General features: G+C 44.2%; 2 protein-coding genes across 3 annotated transcripts in view; both read right to left on the bottom strand.

The window, feature by feature from the left end:
• erbin (erbb2 interacting protein) overlaps positions 1-14744 on the bottom strand; it is a 56609-nt gene extending 41865 nt beyond the window's left edge. Inside the window, exon 1 of the mRNA XM_076303680.1 lies at positions 14607-14744. The gene's annotated coding sequence lies outside the window, so the exon portion shown is untranslated. The remainder of the gene's footprint in view (positions 1-14606) is intronic.
• A 1193-nt stretch (positions 14745-15937) lies between these two features.
• nln (neurolysin (metallopeptidase M3 family)) lies at positions 15938-24370 on the bottom strand. Of its 2 annotated transcripts, XM_076303684.1 has the most exons (13): positions 24230-24370; positions 23299-23555; positions 22777-22925; positions 20929-21033; positions 20729-20831; positions 20457-20617; positions 20208-20343; positions 19403-19769; positions 18850-19051; positions 18448-18634; positions 17962-18090; positions 17193-17329; positions 15938-16797 (listed from the first exon to the last, which is right to left on the bottom strand). In XM_076303684.1, the coding sequence occupies exons 1-13, from the start codon at positions 24268-24270 to the stop codon at positions 16648-16650; spliced, it is 2124 nt and encodes a 707-aa protein (XP_076159799.1). In that variant the 5' UTR covers positions 24271-24370; the 3' UTR covers positions 15938-16647. The 2 variants fall into 2 exon arrangements, with proteins under 2 accessions (XP_076159799.1, XP_076159800.1); XM_076303685.1 differs by lacking the exon at positions 24230-24370 and having other exon boundaries at positions 22777-22962; positions 23299-23424.
• Between the last annotated feature and the right edge of the window lie 31 nt (positions 24371-24401).

Genomic DNA, 24401 nt, shown 5'->3' with positions numbered 1-24401 from the left:
GGTCATGCACACACACAAGCACAGAAATACCACATACATTCACACACACACAAATACTTGCACACATAAGCACATGGATAAAGACAGACAGACAGACAGACACAGACAGCCCTGTGGTATACCTTTAAGACTGGTCAACACTGCCAACTCACTTGCAATTTGCATGGAAAGCTCTTTAGAACTTCCACAACAATATCTGCCAGCTCATACATTTCCAGTGGAACGTCAGCTGTGCTGTGTTGGCACATGTGTTTAGGCCTATGTATCATTGGCAGTGTAGGGGACATGCTCATATCTTTACTGATACAATTACCGTTATAGTTATTGTTTGCGGAGTGCGGAAACTCAATTCATTATGGGTAGTTATCGTCATGGCTGTCGTCTTTAATCTGCTCGACCCTGAGCGAGAAGACTCCTCACTCTGGAGTAGTGTGCTGCTGGCTGGGGCCGCCGAGTTTCCCGGATGCTGCTGTGAGACTTGGCAGTGGCTCGTCCGATGCGCCGCTGATGCATTAAGACTTTCCGGCTCATTTGGCCCAGAGAACATCTCCTCTCGTCACAGAGACGCAGACTACAGCTGTACAGCTTCATTACCAGCGACTCCCTCTGACGGCTCCGGCTGTGTGTGTGTGTGTGTGTGTGTGTGTGTGTGTGTGTTTACATTTGATGCTGTTCGTCAGTCACCGCAAGCATTGCAGACGTATTCAGGTCAGCTTTTCTCTCACACTCACACAAACACACGTTACCTGCAGCACATGAAACATGAAAACATCTTCAGCTCAGAGAACTACTCAACCCCTCAGCAAAACCCCTCTAGATAAAAAAACCTCACCTATTAATAGCAACTGTGCACTCATGTAAGCAGGCCACAGCTAGCGACACACACACACACTTCAAAAGAGCCTTACTTCAGGGGAACAAGTCATGTTAAAATAAGATAAAACAACTCTGTCTCAAAACACATCTCTGCACTTTGTCTCCGCTATAGGGGTGGGGGGTGTAGCCATGTTTACATGCGGCTAGCAGCACCAAGATTAATGCTTGAGTTGTCGAGGTGAGCTTTCATCAGTCCACAATACTTTACCAGTCTGACTCACCCCCCCCACCCCTCCCCCAGGCACCTTTCTCATTTTCTGCGAAGGGGACAGGACAATGCAATGCATGGATTGGATTTTTACAGGTTTTTTTGCCACCCAACACACATTCACCTGCATCCCAGCAAATCAGAGCTGATGTTTAAAAGCCCAATTCCATTAAGGAGATGAGCTAGAAAAGCTGGGCTGAGATCCCTGCAGCCTGCTGCTGCCGCCGCCGCTGTGGCTGTTCGAGTCGGTGTTTGTCACTTCAGGAGACGCGTATCGGAGGATTACAAACAGGGCTGGGCTGACCTGCCCATGAGGCCGCGGCGACGCAGACGTGATCTTCCACATGAATGATGAAGGAGGACACCCCCCGACGACAGGGATCACATCGCCACCAAGGAGATGCCACGCTGATTATGGCTAAGTGCGTATCAGCGAGTGTTTTTGTGTGCTTGCGTGGCTATGCTTTGTGCACACCTGTCTGTGTCGGTATGTGTGCATGTATGTGTGTGTGTGTTTTCACGCGTGTGCGAGAGAGAGAGAGACATGGAGGAAGGGGAGGTGTAGTTGTCGGGCTCAGCATGGTGCCAAGACCTCTGTAATCATCATCATCAGCCTGGTTATTCTACCAGGCAGCACACAATTAGCACAGGATTGGCCCGGCGCGCAAGCAAAACAGCAATTTTCCTCTTAGAGCAAATCCTGGGAAATAGAGACGTCTCCCGTCAACTAGAGACCGCCTCATATTCCCCACTGGGAAATAAAAGAACTCACTTTTCAATTTCTATTATTATGAATGGCAAATAATTGAATGATCCCATACAATTTGCCTGAATTAATAATAATAATTTTTAAATAAAATTAAAAACAATTAGATACAAGTTGATCAGGAAAACAAAGAAAGTCACCAAATATTTGACCATAAAAACTATGAAATGTATATTATCCAGATGTATACAATACAACATACAAAAGGTTATCCTTAGCACTTTAATCCTTTACATCAATAGACATTTAAGTGGAATTGGAGTTCACCAGACAGCCCTGAGAATGTGAACTGAAGCGAGTACATGACTCTCAATCCGGCTCATTACTCAACCGCTCCACCAGCCCCATGGAGAAGTGTCCTCTGTATGTGACGTAACACTACCTGCACGTCCTCTCACGACAGGAAACACACACAGACACAGACACACACACAGTCACACACACACACAGACACAGACACACAGACACAGACACACAGACACACACACAGAACAGCATACACACGCACACACGGAAACAAACACATTTCTCACAAGATGGAGAGAGGGAGCGAATGAAGAGAGGTGAGCAAGAGAGGAGTGCAGCAGAACAGAGCAAGACTGGAGGAAGAAAAAGAGGGTGACCGAAGTAGGAACAAAGAGAGAGAGAGAGATAGAAAGAGAAAGAAAGAAAGAGAGAGAGAAGCACTTACATTAAGAAGTAGCAGCACCTGCTATAAATCAGCGGTCTCCTCTACAAACACAGCATCTAAAGCGTCTGCACTCGCCCTCCGACGCCACCACTGGAACATGTACATGAATCTTTCAGCTCATGCACTCGTCCAAAAAGAACCTGTCTGAAAGTCATTGTTGTGCTTTTTTCCAAGCCACAGCTGACATATCACACTCTTGTAAAACACACCATAGAGCTGCAGAACCATAGAACAGAGTGGAACAGGTGAATAGCAGGTGAATATCAATACAACACACACACACAGCACACACAAACACAATAGCTCATTCCTTCTCTTGGCCCCGAGTCCTCAGGTGCATTAACTGGGGCTGTTGTCCCAGTTGAGCGTCCTCTGTGGAGCATGCCAGCTCATAAATCTGCTCCTGATACCACTCCGCCAGTTTAACGGAGGCCAGTTCTATTAGCTGGCCCCTGAGGAGCTGGTGAGACTTCTCTTCTCCTGACTCACACACACACACACACACACACACACACACACACACACACACACAGACACACAGACACACAGACACACACAGACACACACAGACACACACAGACACACACAGACACACACAGCAGAAGGTGGAGAAGTGAGAGAATCTGGATTTGAAGATCCATCCCACAACACAGAGCACATATAGCTGTGTTCATTAGTGCACATGAGTGCCCGCCTACACACACACACACACAGTTTTTCATTTGGCGTATTCACCCTCCGGCTCTTTCAGGGCCTGCACAGTGGGCCTTCACCACACACACACAGACACATTTCTTAGCATTTCGGGCTAGTTTGCCATAGCAACACTTCCTCCCTCTCTGAGCTAGCACAAGCCTTCAGACACCACAATGAGCAGAGAGAGAATAGTGGCTTTCACAGGGGCCCAAGGTCAACTCAAGGTTATTTGCCAGGACTGGGGGATGGGGTGGAGTAAAAGAAAAATGCTACATCACCACTGGTATCAAATTCTCCCGACATTACAGGAAAAACTGTAAATCTGCGAGTGTGAGAAGGTGAAAATATCATCAGCAGGTTCTCAAAACACCACAAGAACAACCACTATTGTGAGGTTGTTCTTCTATTAGTGTGTGTGCGTGCTTGTGTGCCAGCTGGTGTGTGTGTGTGCCTGCACGTGTCTGATTGTGTGTGTGTGTGTGTATGTGTGTGTGTGTGTGTTTAGTGCTGACGTGCATAAACTAATTGAGGCGCTGTCGCTAAATAGGAACTGTGTGCGTGCGTGTGTGTGTATCCTGAACTTCACAACAGGCTGGTAAATCAGCCTTGCCAGCCGTCTGGTTAATATTCAACAGCAGAGGCTAACCTGAGATGGAAAAAGCTATCAGGAGAGGGGGGGGGGGGGGGACGGTGGGGGGAGGCTGAGTGCTCGGTCACTGCGGGGTGACTTCTCTCCGCTGGTCTCCTCTCATCTCAGCTGGGGCCTCTCGGAGGCAGTGGAGCCTGACGCAGAGAGACCACTGGCTCTGGTCATGGGTAAACACACCACCCTTGTGTGCACTGACCTCGTTTGGAGAGCGCCATCTCAGCAGCGCCCAGACAACAGACAACATCCAACACAATAGTGGAGAGGGGTGTGTTTTTTTTCTATGATTATTTTAATTTCCACAAAAAACAAAATAGTAAAAAATAGTGTTTTTTTGGACACTAATGGTCTATGCTACCTCTTTCATTAGGACCTACAGCACAAGATACGTCCTTTCCACCACAAACAAAGCACAACACTAAGAGCCAACACACCGACTCGTACGTCACTAACCACCGGCAGGGGTCCCTGAACACACACACTACTGACCACCAGCGAGTGTCCTCCCACACAACCCTGCTCAGACACTCACACACTCTCTTTCTCTCTCACACACGCACACACTCTCTTTCTCACACACACTCTCTCGCTCACACACACGTCTAGGTGGGGTTTGGACAGGGTTATAATCACGGATCCATAACATCGATCAGTGGTTGTAGCCCATGATCACGTGTGACTACATGCTTTTTTCCCTACAGCTATGACTCCACCGAAGAGCAGGGGTGGGGGCAGGGAGACATGTATAGCAATGCACATCCCATTTACACACACACACACACACACACACACACACACACTCACACACTCACACACTCACACACACCTCCTCTTAACATGTATAGCAATGCACATCCCATTTATACACACACACACACACACACCTCCTAACATGTATAGCAATGCACATCCCATTTATACACACACACACCTCCTCTTAACATGTATAGCAATGCATATCCCATTTACATACACACACACACACACACACCACATTAACATCGCCTCTTAACATGCAACCGGTGTCTCTTATCTGGGCGGGGGAAAGCACGAGTGAGCTCTGATCATTTGCTATCTAGACATATACGCACACGGAGGGCATTCTGATGCAGGGGATAGCCTTTGTCTAAAAAGGCCAGAGCTGTGTGGTCAGAGACAGGACATTTGACCCACTAAAACATCCGATAAACACTCGACACAGCAGCTCAGTCTTCACACATCAACCGGGAAAGGTTAAAAAGACTGAGTCAACATCCTAATGATCCATATTTATACTTTTCTCTAACCACACCAGACATGACAGACAGACACAGACACCCTTAACCATCAACTGGGCCGAAAGGCCTGAGGGCAGAAATGAAGCCATCAGGAGAGAATCTTCACCAGTCTCCACAAGCCTCTTTAGTCAAACAATTAGGACAAGCCTTAAGGGGCTCGGAGACAGAAAGGTCAACCGAACTGTGTGAATAACAACACTTGCCAGAGCTAGAGTGTGCAGAAGCGTTGTCTGATAGATACTGTATGTCCATTCACAGTGTCCTATAGACCAGTGGTTCTTAAACTGAAATATTGGAGGGGTTGCGAAATGATTTGCGGTCTGGATTAGACATTTTTTTCTAAAGGTTTTTAGTCAAAGGCTGCCATTGACATAGCCTACCTATGAGAAGACATTTTCTGCATCTCGCATCATTTCACATCTCGGAACATTTCAAAACCAAATTACGCCGGTTAGAGAGAAGGCGGTCGTCCCATGTTTTTGGGGGATCGCCAGACAAAAAGTTTAAGAACCACTGCTATAAACCAAGCTGCATTAGGAACACTGTATTCAGAATAACAGAGGTGCACTGATTTGTGTGGGTGTGTTGGGGGGAATGATCCGTCTCTGTGCACCTTGTTTTCCTCATAGTCACGACAAATGTTTGGATGATCTGCCCCTGTCTGTCTGTCCCTGTGAAGCCGCACTGGAGAAAAAACAGGCCTTGGGGTGTGTGTATTTGTGTGCATATGTGTGTGTGTCGGAGTGGCAACATTAATGAATTGTACCTCGAGACACACACACACACACATGTTTGCTAAGAGGTGGTGTGGAGGTCCGGCACGCGGCTCTGGTGCCCGGGCACTTTCTCAACGTCAGGTTCAAAGTCTAAGGAAACAGCAGCTGGATGTTTATAGCCCTTCCACGGCCCTTGGCACCACCGTACCCAGTAAAAACGCCACTGAAGCTAATGCTGCTGATGAGAGATCGGGGCCACAAATAAACTACCGTCCCCACTGTTCCCCTCGGACATTACTCAGACCGGGTGACCCTCCCAATCACATGTCCAGCTTCAGTCTTAACAACTTAACAGTATTTTGAAGCTCAGGATTCACAGCTTAAAGCCAAGCAGCCATGATCAATAGCAGCCTGGACCAGATAGTCTGGGAACCAATTCAAGAGCCTTTTCTCCCAATACTGCAGCACAACGATCACAACTCTAATATTTCTGATGGCATGAAGGTCAAGCTGGAACAGTCCCAGGCATATTTTTCCACTTTCACAGCTTACAGAAACAGACTGCTCCTTGGGCAGATCGATTCGGTCAAATCAATAATGTCGGGCATAACGACCCGCTCATTACCTGACCTAGAATGGACAGTAGACACTACAACACTGAGGTCCATCTTCGGTCCAGCACCAGGGAGTAGTTAGGCTAGATCCTCCTATGGGGCTCGATTTGCCATACCGAGCAGGACAGGAGGCCCCTTAGAGTGAGTTAATGTATAATCCCCTCAGCTGAGAGAATCACTCCTCCGTTCCGGTTTTACCATCCTGAATTTCCTGAAATTTGATCCACACTGCTCCCTTCACAGCAATGTCCTCTAGGGTGTGCTTTTGCAAGAACTGCGGACTATTTGTCCTAACTTGCCGGCCTGGGCACTGTGGAACGTAGGCTTATATTTTCTTCTTTTTTAATCCAGAAAAGAAAAGGGAAAAAAAAAACATAATTCCTCATGATTCCTTCCCAGTCCTTTGATGATTTTAATCAACCCGTCAATGGGGTCGTTCATGGTTCCTGTCGTAAAGTGAAAACGCGGGAAAGCGCATTTTTGGCCACACCCCACGCCCTCCTCCCCACTGTACCGTGTTGTGCGTTAAAGTGAGTATTCAGCCTGACTGTCACTAGTTTAGCTATAGCAGTTCCATCCAGGGTTAGCATACACACTAATACTGATACTCACCAAGTGTGATAAGCCACTGCTTGTCTTTCAACCTCCTACCACCCTCCAACAAAATACCCCTTCAGGTCGTATGAGTAGCTTAGAGATGTATGACATTACCTGCCAATGTGATTTCTAATTGTCTATGGGTAGGCATGTGTGTCTGTGTGCGCAGATGACAAAGCAGCAGCATTACCTTCTCATTTACGAGCAGCTCTGCAGGGGTACGGTGCTGGGGTGAAGGGATCACACGTGCACAGGTGCTCGTCTGAGGAAGAGGAGAGCAGGAAGACCAGAGAGAGAGAGAGAGAGAGAGTGAGAGAGAAGAAGAGGGAGAGAGAGAGAAGAGAGTGAGAGAAGCCAGGGAGATTAGTGCAGGCCTTCTGTGGCCCTGAGAAAGCAGGCCAGCGATTAAACATCTCCTCAGCAGCAGCAGCAGCAGCCGCCTGCCTATGACTCATAGGGATTACCCACATACATTCACAGGTCTGGATTCTTACTGGATCACAGGACACAAACACCAGCCACAGAAACACTTTCCCTCCCTGCGGAGAAATCTCTGCAAGAAAAATGCAAAGCAATAAATAAAACATAAAGCTTTACACTAGCGTGGTGAATTCCGTTTACCTTTACAACGGCTGCACAGCATTCACTACATCAGTCTAAAAAGAAGCACTGTAGCGACTAAATTCATTACTAATAAGCCTCACTCATAGCCTTATGAGGGTCAAGGATGTCTGTTATTTTGTTTACAGAACTCCGAGAAATACATCTGATGATGTGAAACCCGTTCTCTGTCGCCTCTTTTAGAAGGGCGCTGTGAATCAATTCAGCGGTGTGTGGGAGGCCACAGGCCTGCCGCCTTTGATACAAACGTGTGTATTTCTGCTCAAATGACTTATATGCTCTTGACCTATGCATCCACCCTACGCAATGCAATGCGCAATCTGACAGTTCAACATAAACACCTACACACTTCACCCAGCAGTTAAATATAGGATTGTTTACGCTTCTCACATCTACTTCAGTCAGGAGTGGTACGGAGTGTGTGACCTCACTTCCTGAATTTTCCCTCTCGCTTCCTGCGTGGGGGCCATGGCTCTGGAAGCTAGTGGCAGGAAAAGCTGCCGCCCTGCCGCCCACGCTTCCATGCCCTCCAACACCCTCCACTGGCTCTCTCCCACTAGGCGCCTTATCAGCACTGTTGCCAACTTCCCTCGCGCCCAAACGTAAGAGTATCGCTGTGCAAATGAACACAGAACTAGCCTTGAGGGCATGTATCTGTGGCGGACATGAGGTCTGTGTGTGCGAATGAGTGTCTGAATCTACTCTTAACACGGTGCACATGTGTGTGTGTGTGTTGACTGAGAAGACGATCGTCTGGCCGTCCCAGTGCCACAAATGGTTTCTCTAGTCTATAGGTGAGGGGCTGATAAGCAGCCTTTAGCTTCTGTGGATGAGATGAGCATGCCACACACACACACACACACACACGCAAGCGCACGCACACAAACACACACACAGACAGATGTTCGCCTAAGTGGGTCAGGGAGCACGCAGCACAGATGTGACGCTGGGCCCCGGCCAGCGGACCAACTCAAATATCAGATGTTATGCAAGCTTACGTGATATGAACAAATATTAGATATAAATCACCATGCTTGTTCTGACAAGTCTGCATGTGAGGTGCAATGCTGGGCTAGTGAGAATTCTAGGTAACTTACTATTCAGCTTATACAGTACAGACTACCATATAGGGAAAGCATGCAAGCCTGGCAGATAATGACTCCCATCCAATGCTGCCTGCCAATTCTAAGAGCTTTAGGGTTTTGTAAAGCACAGTAACTTGATCTGATGAGCATGACATCTGATGAGTGACTGATGCCATCAGGATCAGATTTTGTGCTCATCAGCCCTCTAGTCAGTCAGGTATAAATCAGCTCTGGAGCACAATGTTACACTGACTTTAGTGTGCACATACAAACATTAACTCTCATTACCGATACTGCTGTGGAAAATGAGAAGGTTGGGTGTCAATGCACTTATTTGCAACTTTTTGTGAGGAGAGCGTTGGGTTCAACTCCAGCAAAGTAAGCAGGAGCATCCATCTTGATGCCAGCATCACGTGCATCTCCATACGCACCCAAGACATGGGACAGGGAGAGACAGCTGGGGTTCTCAACCTCGTTGGAATCCACTGATAAAATCTGAGAGCTAAGGGGAGTCCGTCTCCCACCCGCTCCCTCCTGGCACCAGGGCTCTCCCCTGCAAGCCTTCACTCTCAGACAGGGCCGCTGCTCATTAGAGGACCCATCTGCAGAGGAACCACTGGATTATCTAATGCAAATGTCTCTTAACTGAGTCCAGCACCCCCTCCTTTATCAGCTTCTCAGGAAGATGCAGAGAGCTACAGACAGTTAGGCTACAGCTTGTTCATTCAAAAGAAGTCCACAATTTCTAGGCCTGGATAAAGGGGCAACTGGCTAACATGGAGGAAAATATCACCAGCACTCACCATTATTTTAAAGTCCACCTTCAGATGAAGTGGGTTTTTGCCAGACACCTCTGACTTGGTTATATCTCTTACAAAACTGAGCCTCCCTCTTGAGAATGTCATTTCAACCACGGGTTTCCCTCACTTTGCACTCCCCTCAGAGGTCCTTGTCTCAAGGATAATCCGTTCCAGGCAAGTACCACAGACCCTGAGGTGTGGAGAGGAGTTGCTGTTGAAGGCTTACACAAGCGACTGGCCAGTTATAAGCCACATTTTAAAACCACTGATCACAAAAGGACTGGCGCCTACATCTTATTCCAAGAAGAGTCCAGTCTCCATGGCTTGCAGTGAGGAGCAGGAGCAAAATTTGTATCGGTAACATTGGTGTGGGAGTTCTTTCTTGACTGAAGGAGATACACTATTGGAACTAACGCACCCACCAGGCCTGGAGTCGTTGGCGCGATACCCTGTTTGCCCCATTGCAGTGAGGGGCAGAAATAAGGTGGACATTCCTAAACCCTTATTTTGTGCTCCAATGCTTCTGAGGGACCAACATGGCAAGCAGGGAGCATTCTGCTCTCAGGTTAGACATTCCTTCAACTCACACTTCATGTGGGGAACAAATGAAAAACTGACACATGCACAAACACATCTCATGAAGATGCATGACATGCTCCATCTTGTTTCATATTCCAAGTAGGCAAGGTTTATGATGTAGGATTCCTCAGACAACACACCTTGTACTATCGGACTGCCTTCATAAAAAAAGAGAACTTCCAAGTGGACGTGGCACCACAAAGAGCTACATACAGGAAACGTGGCACGAATTCAAGCCAAATGAATTGCCATTACATGAAACAGCTGGCCAGTTCAAGCATTTCAAGCACTACTTCAATTGCATAATGTTTGATCCTGATCAGTGCACGGTCATTTCACTTCAGTTGCGGACCGAACTAACTCATCTTGCAAGTTCCTACTTCTCCTTTGATCAGCTCTCCTGTAAATATTTAGACTGTTAACTGTATGATGATGATAGTTTTAACAACGGAGACTCCGTTCTCCATCTCTTACACACACACACGCTCTCTAATGTGCCTCTCTTAACTCCTTGCACTTATCAGCTGAGACCAATGTTATCCTTTTAATAGCATTAACATCAACAGATATAGTTTAGGTCTCAAATTGCTTCGAGACCAGCTCTACAGGGGGCAAAGCCATTTGATTTAAACTGATCTCTTGTAAACATATTACTGCATCTCCAAACACATTCACAAGCATCTATGCTTTAAGTAAAATGTTAAGTCAATCCGGTAGAATTGCTGATTTTACAACCAGCAACAGCCTGTAGTCACAGTCAGCTGGGACAGTCACACATCTGGAAAGATGGCACTGAAGCACAGTGATCCAATGAGTGGAAACAGTAACAGATGCACCATCTACCAGGACCAGGAAAAAGATTCCTGATCAATGTCTCATGATGCAATGTCTCAGGGCTGTTCGTTTAATCTGCACGGGTGGTAGCTATGCTTCTGGTGTGAAGTCACCCAAGGGAAAAATCGACATGCATTACATACATTTAGTCAGAGCCTTCATATGGAAATCAGAATATACAGGGCTGTGGATAATGAGCCTATGGCTTATATAAGCTCTAGATTTCTCCTGAAGTATGTTCCTACGCTCCGTTCTCTCTGACATACTAATGCTCATCTCTCTTTAAAATCTCTAATGGCAGACCTGAACTCTGCTGCAGCACTCAGACAAGACTACTTTTTCAGCTCTGCTTTAATGGAAACATTCCATACTCTACTCACACACTCGCTGCCTGTGAGAAACATATCTGTAGCAGGAGAAGTCTAAATATTTCTCTCTGGCGGGACTGTGGAATTGTAAAGGCAAAGAGGGTTTGCATGGAAAAAGTCATAAATCTTTATTCTATCGCTGAACCTGTGAGAGGGGTGTTGACTCCAGGGTGCCAGTTTCCATTGTTGTGCGTCTGCTTTGTGTATGGTGGTGGGCCATTAGGGTGCAGGTGGGGGTTGGGGCTGCGCAGTTCCCGGAGGCCCAAGAGACTTCTTATAAGGCCAGGTCCCCGCCTGGGGTGAAAGGTCACTGGGTAGCCATAACAGACCATTTCTCCAGTGAATCACCGCCAAGACAAAATGCCAGTGACTTACCCTTCCTACCTGAGCCATCTTTCACCTGACATGTTTGGTATACGGAAAAGTGGTGAATCTACTGCTCTTAAGCATGAAATGTTAAAAAGAGCTTATTCCTAAATGATTCTGCCGTTTTGGGGAAATTCAAGGGGTGTTCCAAACGATATAGTGTCAAAGCTAGGTTTGCTAACTCAGAAGAAAATGAATTAGTAGTTAACTTACCCTAGTTTGTCAATAAATCACATACTTGGAATAGTCCCCTAGTCTTCCTCCTGATTGTGTTTTAAATGCAACACAACGCAGAGAGCAAAAGATCCTCCGAAAACAATGGGAGTCTCTAATGATCTTAAAGAGCCCACTGTCCATGCTCTCCAGACGCAGTTGCGTCTCTTCACTAAGAGAAGTTTGTTTTTGAATGGCTGTTTGTGGACACACATGCACACATGACTACAGAGGAAATGGCTTCATACTAATGGGTGCAATAGTGCATTAATAAATATACAATACATGCATATGAGTGAACACTATTTATGAAACTGGCGCACTTCACTTCACAGCAGGGTGGCAAGCAAATCCCCATTCAGACCTCTTAAAATAGAATGTTTGGAGAGAAGCATTTTCATTTTTGTAATTTTTTGGATACACACTAAGCTTTCAAGGCAGGCTTTCAAAGCACCACTGGGATTGTGTGCCAATGCTCTCATTTTAGGCTTTACATTCTACCTCTGGCAAACGGCACAAGACTGAAGTTTGGTTAATTTTGTGATCTTACCCAAACCACTAACAGAATGCAGAGGTATTCTACTGCCTGTGACAGACATTAAGGCTGAAAGACAGTTAACAGAAATAAATGGCAGCCGACAGCGTTCACAATGAATGGTATTAGCAGGTCAATATTTATTTGAGATGGCATGATGTACCCAGAGGGCAGTGCTAGAAAGAGCTCAGATAAAGCCTAGGTTTTAAGTAACAAAAAATAGATCACAGATAACGTCCAGGACGCCCTTAACCTTTCCTGCCAGTGTGTTTCTCTTCCCGGGACACCTCTGGGCTGCCTCATACAATTACTGTTGATCATTGTTCAAATTTAGATATGCCATCTCCAGCCTATGTACTTGCCAAATCCTTCACAAGAAAGCAGTGCATAGGCCTACTACAATGGAAACCCAACTACTGTCTACAGGAGACAGAGAAACACTGCTGTCCTAAAGAAGTGGCTGGGAGATAGACAGTGTGGTAATGTAATACCTAACTAAGACAATCTGATCATGTGTTTTAACAAGGTTTCGCCCAAAGCCGAAACGCATTGAATGGGGAATCATGTCTGTTACAGATGAAACAGATGGATTACCTCGACTACCTGCTTGGTTAGCCTACTTAGATTCACTGCTTGGCAACACACCTGCGCAGGAAAAGCGCGTCTAGCCTACTTTGCTAGGTCACCAAGCAGCTGTGATGGCCGCTGGAGACAATTTGCTGACTGGACACAGGAAAGTGGAGTGCTCAGACAGAAGGTCAAGTGTGTTGGTCAGTGGGTTGCGTACGTTTGGGTACAAAGTGCAAAAAGAGGATTAGGCCGAATGAGGATGAGTGGTGTCTAATCCGCCTCAGTCCACCTCATCTGCTTAAAAGGATTTTATCACCTAAGTTAGCTAGCCTACTAAAATGATCTTCAGGAAAAGGGCTAAGGGGAAAGTTACTCAATGAATCCGTATTTTGTATCTATTTAATGATGTAGACTATGTGTTTGTCTTTCCAAATTAGATCAAGTTCATTTACTGATAAGAGGCATATCAGGTGCAAGAGTGCAGGTGTAGGCTAATTTAGTTCAGGCTACTACGAACCTCACGTCGAATGCGCTTCTGAACTACCTGCATCTTGGATGAAATAGCAGCCTTTTCCAAAATGTACGACTTTACTTGACTTTGCGTTATTTTCAAAAGCCTCTGTGCCAGAAACTGGCAGCTCCAAACGGCATCAACATCGGGCAAATAACGTTGCACGGTGCAAGAACCTGCTCAGCACAGGAAGTGATGAATAATGAATAGAAAAGAACCTTGGCCAACGTTAACTAGCATTTTACATTGCACGAAGATTAAAACAATGTCACCTTAGTGTAGTAACACATCAATAACAGTAAATCTACAAAACGTTACATGCATGCATTGCTTCAGCTAAATAACGTTACAAAATGTATCCGACAAAAACAGACCAAGAGGTCCTAATTTGCTTGCTAAGGTTCGATTAGCTACTTTGTCCTCAACCACTGGTTGTGTTAAAAACAATCACTTTACAACACCTCGTCAAAATCTTTACAAATTATTAAGAGTCATTCGAATGTCCTTTCAATCCAGGAAAAAATGGTAGTGCTACAACATTTTTACCAAGCCACGATTATCATCACGTTGGGTAACCCTGGCCTAGTAACGTTACTATACCTCTGACATTCACTTCAATCATGAAAACATCACGACATAACGTTATAACGTTAGCCAGTTGGATGCCTAGCTTGGATGCTTGCCATGAACGTTATCTAATTTGACGTTACAGTAGTATTACTCGCATTTTAGTAGAGGCAAAATTAGCCTATATGCCTCTCGTTAACAATGAAATCTGACTAATCTGGGTCTTGATTCATTCTCAGATAGTAACAGGGATTTAACTCGCTTTCTCCCTTCTGACCAGCGACTAAGGTTACGGTGTTGGAATGATGGTAGAAAACACATCACCTCTGCATACAATAAACGTCCACAACCATTTACATTGAATTGTATTGCGACAGTTGAAATTACCATGGGTCAGGGATGCTTGACTGATTGTCGATTAGCGGTAAGGTAACTAAACAGCAAAGCAACCCACTGAATACCATGCTTACCTTTGCTGGAATCTTAGATCTTGGTTCCAGTCGTTCGTACTCATTCAATGATTGCTGTCCGGGTATGAGTTAAAATCCTCAACAAGAGGTTGACATTCTTCAGTCAAGGAGTCATTTGAGCAGACGGATTACCTCGCCTCAGTTCTTTGATATGTGGCTAGCTACATCAGCTAGCTTCAGGTTCGGCACAGAAATAAGCTAACTGATTAGCTTGCTAACGCATTCTTTCGCCTGCATCAATCCCCTCCCCAACTTATTTGTTGTTTAAAGTTTTCTTGTATATAGAAAACAAGACCTAAGTAGGAGACGCTGACAAAATCGTACTATCTTTTCATAAAAGTGACCCTATATTCCTTTGAAGCGGTTAAAATCAACGTAAAACTACAAAAATAAAATAGCAATCCAAAATGTCCACAACAGGCAAGGAAATACAAAAGGCAAAAAAGTCCACCGTCACAGCGCAAACCCCTTCTTCTCCAAACACAGTGCCGCACCCAAATCACCGCTGAAACCCACCCGAAACATTACATTTCAGATAGATAACGTTACATACAGTCTGACTATTTCAAGGAGCTAGGCTACGTTTGAAATAGAAATCGACACGGAAACATGACAGAAAGCAACAATCAGCTCAAGCAGTCACAACTGATACAGCTAGCTTGGCTACGCAGTGTGTGACGATAGCAAATGTGTCGGCCTGTACCACAGCAGTCTACAGGGTAATGCGGTTTTGCTGGGACCGTCTCATTGGAATGGGACCATTAGGTCTCAGTTTCTAACACAAGGAATCAGGCGCCGCTTGATGGGCATATAGAAAGAACCAATGAAAGTGTTGAGTAAATTACCTAGCCCAGTGTAAACACTACACTACAGTCTATGGGAAGGACCATCGCAGCGTTTACTATTTCGGTTGATTACCAAAATGTCGCACGTTGAAGTAGGTTACCTTATTTTCTGCACTATTATTTCCACACTCTGGTAAAATAGAACTGACATAAGTCGATTAGTCCGCTTCTGATAGCAATACACCCTATCACGAGAATAAGAGAGCATTTGACTGCGTAGCCAATTGGTTTAATCGATATGTAAAGTATAACGAGATTGTCGAATTACCGCATAACGTCAAGGTGCAGTTCTTGTCGTGGTAAAATTGTGAAGTATGAACCCAAGATCATACGGCATTTGTTATCCATTTAATGCTACGACTATGTAACAAAATAAAAGTAATTCAAACAAATGTGTAGTTATCACTTTACTGGATATTCTGCCTGATAATAGAACCTTCTTTGAACCTTTCACTTTCAAAACCTTTCGAACAGCAACAACCCAGTTAATTTAGTGAAGTTTGTCTCCCCCTAGTGTATGCATGAGTTCCATACATCCGCAAGTGATTCCAGGTAAAGTTTTCTGGTTTGATGTTTATTATTTAAAAAAAGATAAGGATGGATGACGTGGATATATAACAGTGTTGGGGCTGTTTGATCTAAATGAATGGTGATTCCTATATTTCAGGAGGGAAAGAAACCACAAAGACAAAAAGAAGATCTTGTCCAAAGTCCTCTGATGTATGGGTCAGACTTCACTCGACTTGGTAAAGTCTTCTGATGTATGAAGACGCTGACAAGATTTGGGAAATATTCTTGAAAGATTGGAGTATTTTAACTAATGCCCCCCATTCAAGTTTTACTCAAAATACTGCAATCTTTCAAGAATATTTCAGGTGTAAGGATGGCTTTAGTTGAACAGATGACTGGATCCAATATTTTCTGCAGTGGTTTCTCTATATTTGAGCTTTTGCATTTTAATAAGCCTTGTTTTTTGCTTTGCTCAAGTGTTTGTGTGGTGTGTGTGTATGTGGAAAAATCTGCTAGTTAAACATCAGCCATATAAAAGATTTTCACAAGAGAACTTGAGGAGAAGAAGCCTTATCACTTCACATAAACATGGTGTGAAAGGAAAACAATCATTCCAATTAACAGCTTTGTTACACATGAAAGTGCAACTGTGAATCACTCATACTAAATGGTGATGGGTGATAAGGTCAAAGAAAGCCATTCCGATTCTCTGTTAGTCCTTTGCAGTAAAAGAAAGCATCCTGCTGTGCTTCACGTCCAAGGAAGGTTTTCAACATGTCTGCCCCATCTCTTGAGCCACCCGTCTCCAGTATCACCTTTCTGTACTCCTTCCCCACCTGTAAAGCAGCAGAAGGTCTTTAAAACACACCAGACAATGTGTAACAAAATAATGAAGTAAATCAAGAAATGTATATAACATAATAGGCATATCAATGTATAAATGACAAAGGATGGGCATATCATCACTCTGCAGCCACTCACAAATAGAATAGAATAGAATAGAATAGAATAGAAACTTTAATTGTCACACAACAATGTTGGTGGTATTTGTTTGTAGCTCAGTCCGGGGGGTGGGGGGGGGGTGGGGGGGTAATAGCAGAAGGGGATAAAATAAAATAAAAAATAAGTAGAGTTGCAAATCTTCAGGAGTCTAATTGCTGAAGGGTAAAAACACAACCAACACAAGACGGTGAGAAGTGGTATGAAAATGTGTTGAGGCTCATCGTGATACCTTAGGGTTCATGATGCCCTCCTTTCTAAATCGACTGAAGTAGATGTCCATGGAGTAGACCTCACTCCATAGGTAGCCATAGTACTGACCGTCATAACCCCCCGCCAGGTGGCTGAAGCTAGCAGTCATGTTTGTGCCTGTTGAGAAGTAATGCCAGCAGAAAACATATAGGCAGTCAAATATTCCATAACGTCTCAGTAATGAATGTTAGCAAATCAGGTTAGGCTTGGCATTAACATGAAGCATACAGGGATATGTGTGTACTAAAATCCATCTGCACCAGACTACTGAGGAGTTATCGATCCTGTAGAGGGCAATGTTCTCTCTGAAATGGTCATCACCACACATAGCTGGGTAGGGGTAGCTGTTCGGCCTGTAGAGGCTAATACCAGACTACCACCACTACTTTGTTTCACCTTGTTTCCACTGGAAGGAGATTCTAGGTGGACTTGGCCAGGTTACTATGCAGGGCAAAATAACATAATAGCAGGAGGAGGACAAGGCAAGGAGGTAAGTGGCAACTATATACCCATGGGTCAGTTCAACAAACACAATTGAAGTAGCCTACTTAATATATTATTGTATTATTTATTCCACTTAAGCCTCATAAATCAATCATGCATGGAAATTAACAGAGATCTTTCCTAAAGAGACATTCACTGTAGGGCCTTTCAGTCTTGCCAGGATATAATGTAGACCTCAGAGTGTGAAGTCTTTACCATGACATCCTGAAGGCATCTGTTGATTACCGAAGACTGTAACTGAATACCTGGTGTTGCAGGGATGCCCAGGATGTCTTGGCAGTGCTTAGCAAACTCCTGGGCTGTGTCTGCCTTGGGTTTAGTGTGGAGGGACTGGTCCACTTTACTGAGCACCACCTGCCTCAAGTTCATCAGGCCTGGAGACAACGGACGCACCACACAGGCAGGTTACACCCATGAGGGGAACATTTAGCATTTAACAGTGCTTTTCAACAGAGAAAGTGTTTTTCTTTGGAGACGGCTTTATTGTGTCATACTGATGGTAAACATCCAGTGGAAAAACAGTGCTGCTTGGAGTGTAATGTTGATGGAACAGTCCAATAAATAAGTGTACAACTGATATTCAAACAACTTCAGCAAACATGATATTTGTGCACAATACCATGAAGATGGTGGCTCAAAATCGTTGCAAAACAATGTCCATCCGACATGTACTTGCATGGTGCATATTGTTGGTTGGGGCCTATTGTTATACTTCTGATATTACGGCTCACCCGTGTTTGCCACCCTGGAGACGATGAGCTTGTCCAGCAGGCTGTCTGGGATGGCACTGCCGTCCCTGTAGTGCCGCGACATGCGGTGCAGTGGCTCACGTTCCCACACCCAGTTCTCCAGCATCTGAGAGGGAACCTCCACAAAGTCCGTTTCCACCAACGTGCCGCTGAACTCTGCATACTGAGTCTGAAAAGGTCAGAAGCCATTAGATGAGAAAATGTGTAATACACTAGCACTTAAACTGATGGTGAGAATATAACCACAAACAAACACTGAAAATTCCTCCTATGCAATGAAGAGGCACTATGGTAAACTTTACATTACAATAATATTGTAACCATTAATCATTGAAATAAGGAAATATTAAAAAACATGCCCAGACAGGCTGGGGGCTACCTCACCCTTGAGCAGAGCTCGTGCATAACGTGGCCAAACTCGTGGAAGAAGGTCTCCACCTCGTGGTGCTGCAGCAGCGAAGGGAAGGAGCCGCTGGGCTTGGTGAAGTTGGCCACCATGGCCGCCACTGGCACCATGCGTTTCCCATCAGGCCCTTGGCAGCCGGGCTGGAGACCAAAACAGGCTGCGTGTCCATACTTCCCCTCTCTGGAGACAAAGCACACTCGGTCATAAGTACATCAACTGGATTTCTAAATGGTGACACAATTCACAACCAACTATCCAAGTGAAATAATATGTACGAGTCATGCTATTTCATCATGCGTGATAAAATGCTGAAACACGAAAATCTGCATGGCATTAACAGTTCACACTCTATAACAACACATTATGTCATACTGTACATATTTAATACCAGCAACATTAGTAATAAAACATAAACAAACTTACAGCATTGTACAGAATAATATTGTTTGGAGATCCCACACCTTAAAAACATACCTTTGATTTCTAACTAGCTTCTACTGGTCTGTGGCATTTAAGTTCTTTGTGCAGTACCTGGGATGCAGGTCCAGGTAGAACTGGCCAATCTCCTCACCAGTAGTACTGTCCAGAACAGAGTAGAGGCTGACACCATCATGCCAGACATGGGCATGTTCGACCTGGCAGAAGGTTAAGCCTAGCAGGTCCTGGTAAATTCCTAGAAGCCCTTCCTGGACCACCTCAAGCGGGAAGTACTCGATCAGCTTGTCCTTGTCCACCGAGAACTTCACATGTTCCACCTGGTTCATATAGTAAGGCATGTCCCAGGCATGGATCTGTCCATCAAAGTCCAGCCCCCGCCTCTTGCACTCTTTCTGTTTGAGAGACAGGATGAACTTCCTCTCCTGCTCACCCAGTGGCTTCAACTTCTCATGGAACTCATCTGAGGAGAAAACACAACACATTACACTACTCCAGAAACACCAACGAGCCCTCAACACACACAATGACAAATGCAACACACAGGTGAAATACCAAGTGGACTATCTGAAAAGCATGTAAAGAGCGCACAGATCATGGATGGATAGTCTACAGTAACTGTGGGCACAGTTTACAAAACCAAGGGAACAGTTTACAAAACGACTTATTTTCTCCACACCTGACCCTACTGTACCAGGGATCTGTATCTTCACACAAACAGCAATAAACCACACAGTGCATTCAAACCATTTAAGACTTGACCACATAGCAAATAGAGTGCATGAAATATTACACATACTGTACATACACCACCTTTTCATAGATGTTTTTTCTACAGAGAGAAACAACAGCATTACCCTGAAATGACAGTGCAGGCATCAGGTGCCAAAGGACCACATACCTAGGAAACGAGCTACTGTACTTGAAGTCTTAGCCATGTTCATCTCCAACACGTAGTCTGCATGGGTCTGAAAGCCCAGCATCTTGGCCATTTGGGCTCGGAGCTCAATCAGCTTCTCAAGAATAGGAGTGTTTTCCTGTAGGTCACACACACACACACACACACACACACACACACCTCCATGGGTCCATCTCCACAGATTATATATAAAACAGATTACATCACTGAAATGGCAGTCTGAGTCTGTACCTCCTTACAACGACTGTGGAAAGCCTCCTCCATTTTACGTCTCGTTTCCGGGACGTAACACCTCTTCATTAGCGGATAGTAGTGGGGATATGCAAGAGTCACTTTGAAACGGCCATCTTCCAGTCTGTCAAGACTAGCCATATAGCTTTCAGCCATACCACCTCATAACACAGCATGAAGAATAATAAAACAATTAGAGACAGATAGACAGACAAACAGATAAAGAACGTGAAAGATATGAAAATATATAGATGTATACTCTGAGTACTTACCTAAATCTTCTTCAGTGAAAAACAGAAAGGTATTCTCTTCATTAATATTACTACTGAAGTCAATGGACAATTCACTTATCATTTTTGATATTGATTTAATCTCCTGAACAAAGAAGAAATGACATGAACAAATTACATTTCTTAGAATTGCTATGACATATTGTGATCATCAACACTGTGGACACTGTCTGAGCACTCACCTCCTGGATATCTTTTGATAAATGCAGCCCATTCCGCTTGCCTAGTTTAATCAGTCTCTTAACAAATCGCTCCGTCTCAGGTAAGAGGCCATTTACCTTCTTCTCCTACAAAATATTAGATTACTTTAGCATATCGGTCTTATTTGGATGACCTGAGATATATTCATAACATATATCAATTCAAAGGCGGAATGGAGAGCCTAGGAGTAAGATTATCAGAGGTCCAAGGTTATAAAGTTGTGATCATGCAGATAAAAATGTAAGGCCTCAAGGTTTATTATTATTAAAATCTAAAAATGATTTTGATTTGTTTTTGATAAGGATAGATAAAGATACAGGGAACGCTACTTACACGGCTTACTTAGGGGCAGCCGTGGCCTACTGGTTAGCGCTTCGGACTTGTAACCTAACCCCTAACTGCTCCCCGAGCGCCGCTGTTGTTGCAGGCAGCTCACTGCGCCGGGATTAGTGTGTGCTTCACCTCACTGTGTGTGTGCTGAGTGTGTTTCACTAATTCACGGATTGGGATAAATGCAGAGACCAAATTTCACTCACGGGATCAAAAGAGTATATATACTATAATACTTCCCTTCAGGAATTCATTAAAGCTATTTCACTTCAGGGAAGAGAAAATTATGGCACAAGCAGAGAGTGGCATCATCCTAAAGAGACATTGCCCCAATGTAGATCATGTCAAAAATGTCAATTCAGCTCACAAATGAAATTGTATGTTTCCAATCACACCTAGAGGCATGTGATGAGAGTGCAGTGCAGTAATGCTTCAATGTTATTGACCAACAAATCAGAATGGATACACATCCAACTGTGTTGGTCCAAGTTGTTAATGATGCAATGAAAAGGATTTCAATGTAACTTGAACAGAAATGTATTTTTAAAACACACATAGAGGTATAGAGTTTTAAAAATCATTTTGTACAGACACTATCATTTCCCAGCATCTGACAAATTTGATCTGTTTTGGAAACTCATCCAATGAAACCCAGGGACACAACCCAGCATGCACACAGGGGTCCTGAAGCTCAGAAATAGCCCACTTCTCCAGCCACTGGTAGAGAAAATAGTTGGCTGCTGTTCCTCCATCATCTGCCAAGCCTGACCCCTCTGCCAGAATCGGAAAGTCTCCTGCCCACATGCGAACATGCGGGGAGAGCACATCCACCAATACCCTCCCTCTCTCCTCATGACAGTGAAGACTTCATCTGCACCCTTATGCACATCTCAATTAAATGGGCCATAAAGACAATAAATACTCTGGAACAAATAAGGTCTTAAACTTCACTTTAATACTTACAGCGCAGCCACAATGACTGTAAATACCCTGGACTAAGTGTTTAGTGTCTCCATAGACTTCATTGCCAAGTTGAACTCAGTGGACCTCACTCCCAAGTTTAAAGGTAAAAATATTTGGAGCAGGTGTGACATATGTCATTTTTATCTACCTTATCTATATGTTATTGTTCTACCATATTTTTTATTATAATTCCTGGTTATAGAGTAAGGGAGAGTCCCCGACAATTCCTTATCTTTCTTCATGGAAGACGAGCCTGAAGGCATTTATTTACATATTTCAGGACATGAAAATGTCATATTATGCATCAGACCACCTGAAACAAAAAGAAAAAAAAAGAAAAACGTACTTGCTGCATCTTTAACCACCACTTCAAACATCAATACAAACACCAAACCAAGTAAAACAATAGACCTGAAACCACTCCTTGTCTGTACCAAAGATCTTAGAACGGAGCACTCTAGAATCTTTGTTCCTGTACCATCACAAATAGAATTACAAGAAAATCTCATTCTGTAAATGAGATTCTGACCCATTACCTGCAGGGCGATGAGCCTGTGGAAGATGTCCTCCCTCATGCTCAGCTCCACATCAAACTCAGCCAGCCGTTTGTCCGCCTCAGTGCTGGCCAGGCGGACATCTTTAAACGGAGATATGAATTGAGGGAAGTCCAAGACGTGTCGGGACGCTGGGGCAAACAGGTTTATCTGTGAGACTGACTGGAACTATCATTCAAGCCAAGAAGTATAAAGCATGAAAATAATATGTTTAAAAGGCCATAAGTAATCTACATGTTGTAGTTTCCACTTTACTTATACTTATCTTTTGATTGTGGTATATGTAGCAAAGTATGTAATTAAAAACACGCAGAACAACCAAATCCAAATTTATGTTACAAATAAAAGCTTAAGTAAGATCCTCTGACAGCTGTGCATGCTATGACTCAGTTTTATGTATTTTGCACATTTACCCAGAGCCTGAAAAAACACAGTAAAATTGGGAGTATGCTCTCAAAACAATGAATTATATATTAAACTGAATACCAACACAATCATACTCACAGGCATAATATAACTTTACATCAGCTAGGGGCTTCACAGTGTTTTCAATGGTAACTTTACCAACATCCAGAGCTCCAATAGTGTCATAAACCTGTCGGACCCTCTGAATCAACTCCTTCGTGTGTTCCTGGATCTGTGCAGGGGTTAGATCCCATCTCAGACTGTTTTTGCTGTGAGCAGAGCCTGAGTAGTCTTTGCCTGAAATCGGCAGTCCATTCTGCAGGGTCATGGCCACACACGATCTGGCGTGCAAGAGCCTAAGGAATCAAATAAACCACTGTCACTCGCTATATTCTAAACAGATTGACAGAGAGAAGAGGAAATGTCTCCAGTCCAATCAATATCTAATTTCCAATCCAATCAAATCAATATTATTGTTCAGCGCAGTGATGTCCACTGATTGCTTAATGAAATGACTAGTTCGGAGTCTGCGCTCTTAAGTTAAGGAGAGACTCACACAGGCACGCTGCTAACTCACGAATGTCTCACGGTTTCTTAAATAAACAAGTGATAAATCCCAGAAAATTCCGCAACGCATCTAGGAACACGATACTGCGGGCTTGACACATGGTGCGAATTGTTTCAGTGCTAATGATGAAACGTCTTTTCTCCCAAGCCTTGAGTGGCAGTGTCCCTTCTCAATATCCCTTGAGGTCAAAAACGCACTCTACTCTACACCATGAATAGGCTACTCGTAAAAGTAAATACATCACTATTTGATCCGTTAACCATAGTCGTTTTATAAACTTTAAGCATAAAATATAATTGGATTTGTAAAACCCGAAGCGCTCTAGTTTAACTACGCGCGTGTGGTATGACTGTAAATGCCAAAGAGTCATAATTCACACAGCCGGTTAATTTTAGTGTCTCTTTTGGCTTAGCTCACATCTGATCAAGAACAAACAGGGACTGAATGGCGGGAGTCGGTTACCTGTTTCCCCTGCGATACATCAAAATGCTGAGAAAAAACATCACAACACTATCAAAACATCACAACACTATCATGTGGATTTTCGTGCAAACAGGTAAACTTATCTTCCCTATTTCACTGTTGAACAGATTCGTGTGTATCCCCCGGTTCACTTCCGTTGAGTATGCGCAGG

The sequence above is a fragment of the Alosa pseudoharengus genome, unplaced genomic scaffold (genome assembly GCF_046254945.1).
Source record: "Alosa pseudoharengus isolate Yale_2024_CS ecotype anadromous, Long Island Sound unplaced genomic scaffold, YU_APseudo_1.1 YU_APseudo_1.1_scf_24, whole genome shotgun sequence".
Taxonomy (NCBI): domain Eukaryota; kingdom Metazoa; phylum Chordata; class Actinopteri; order Clupeiformes; family Clupeidae; genus Alosa; species Alosa pseudoharengus.
Note: the sequence above shows the minus strand (reverse complement) of the source record. Positions and strands in the feature narration are given on the sequence as shown.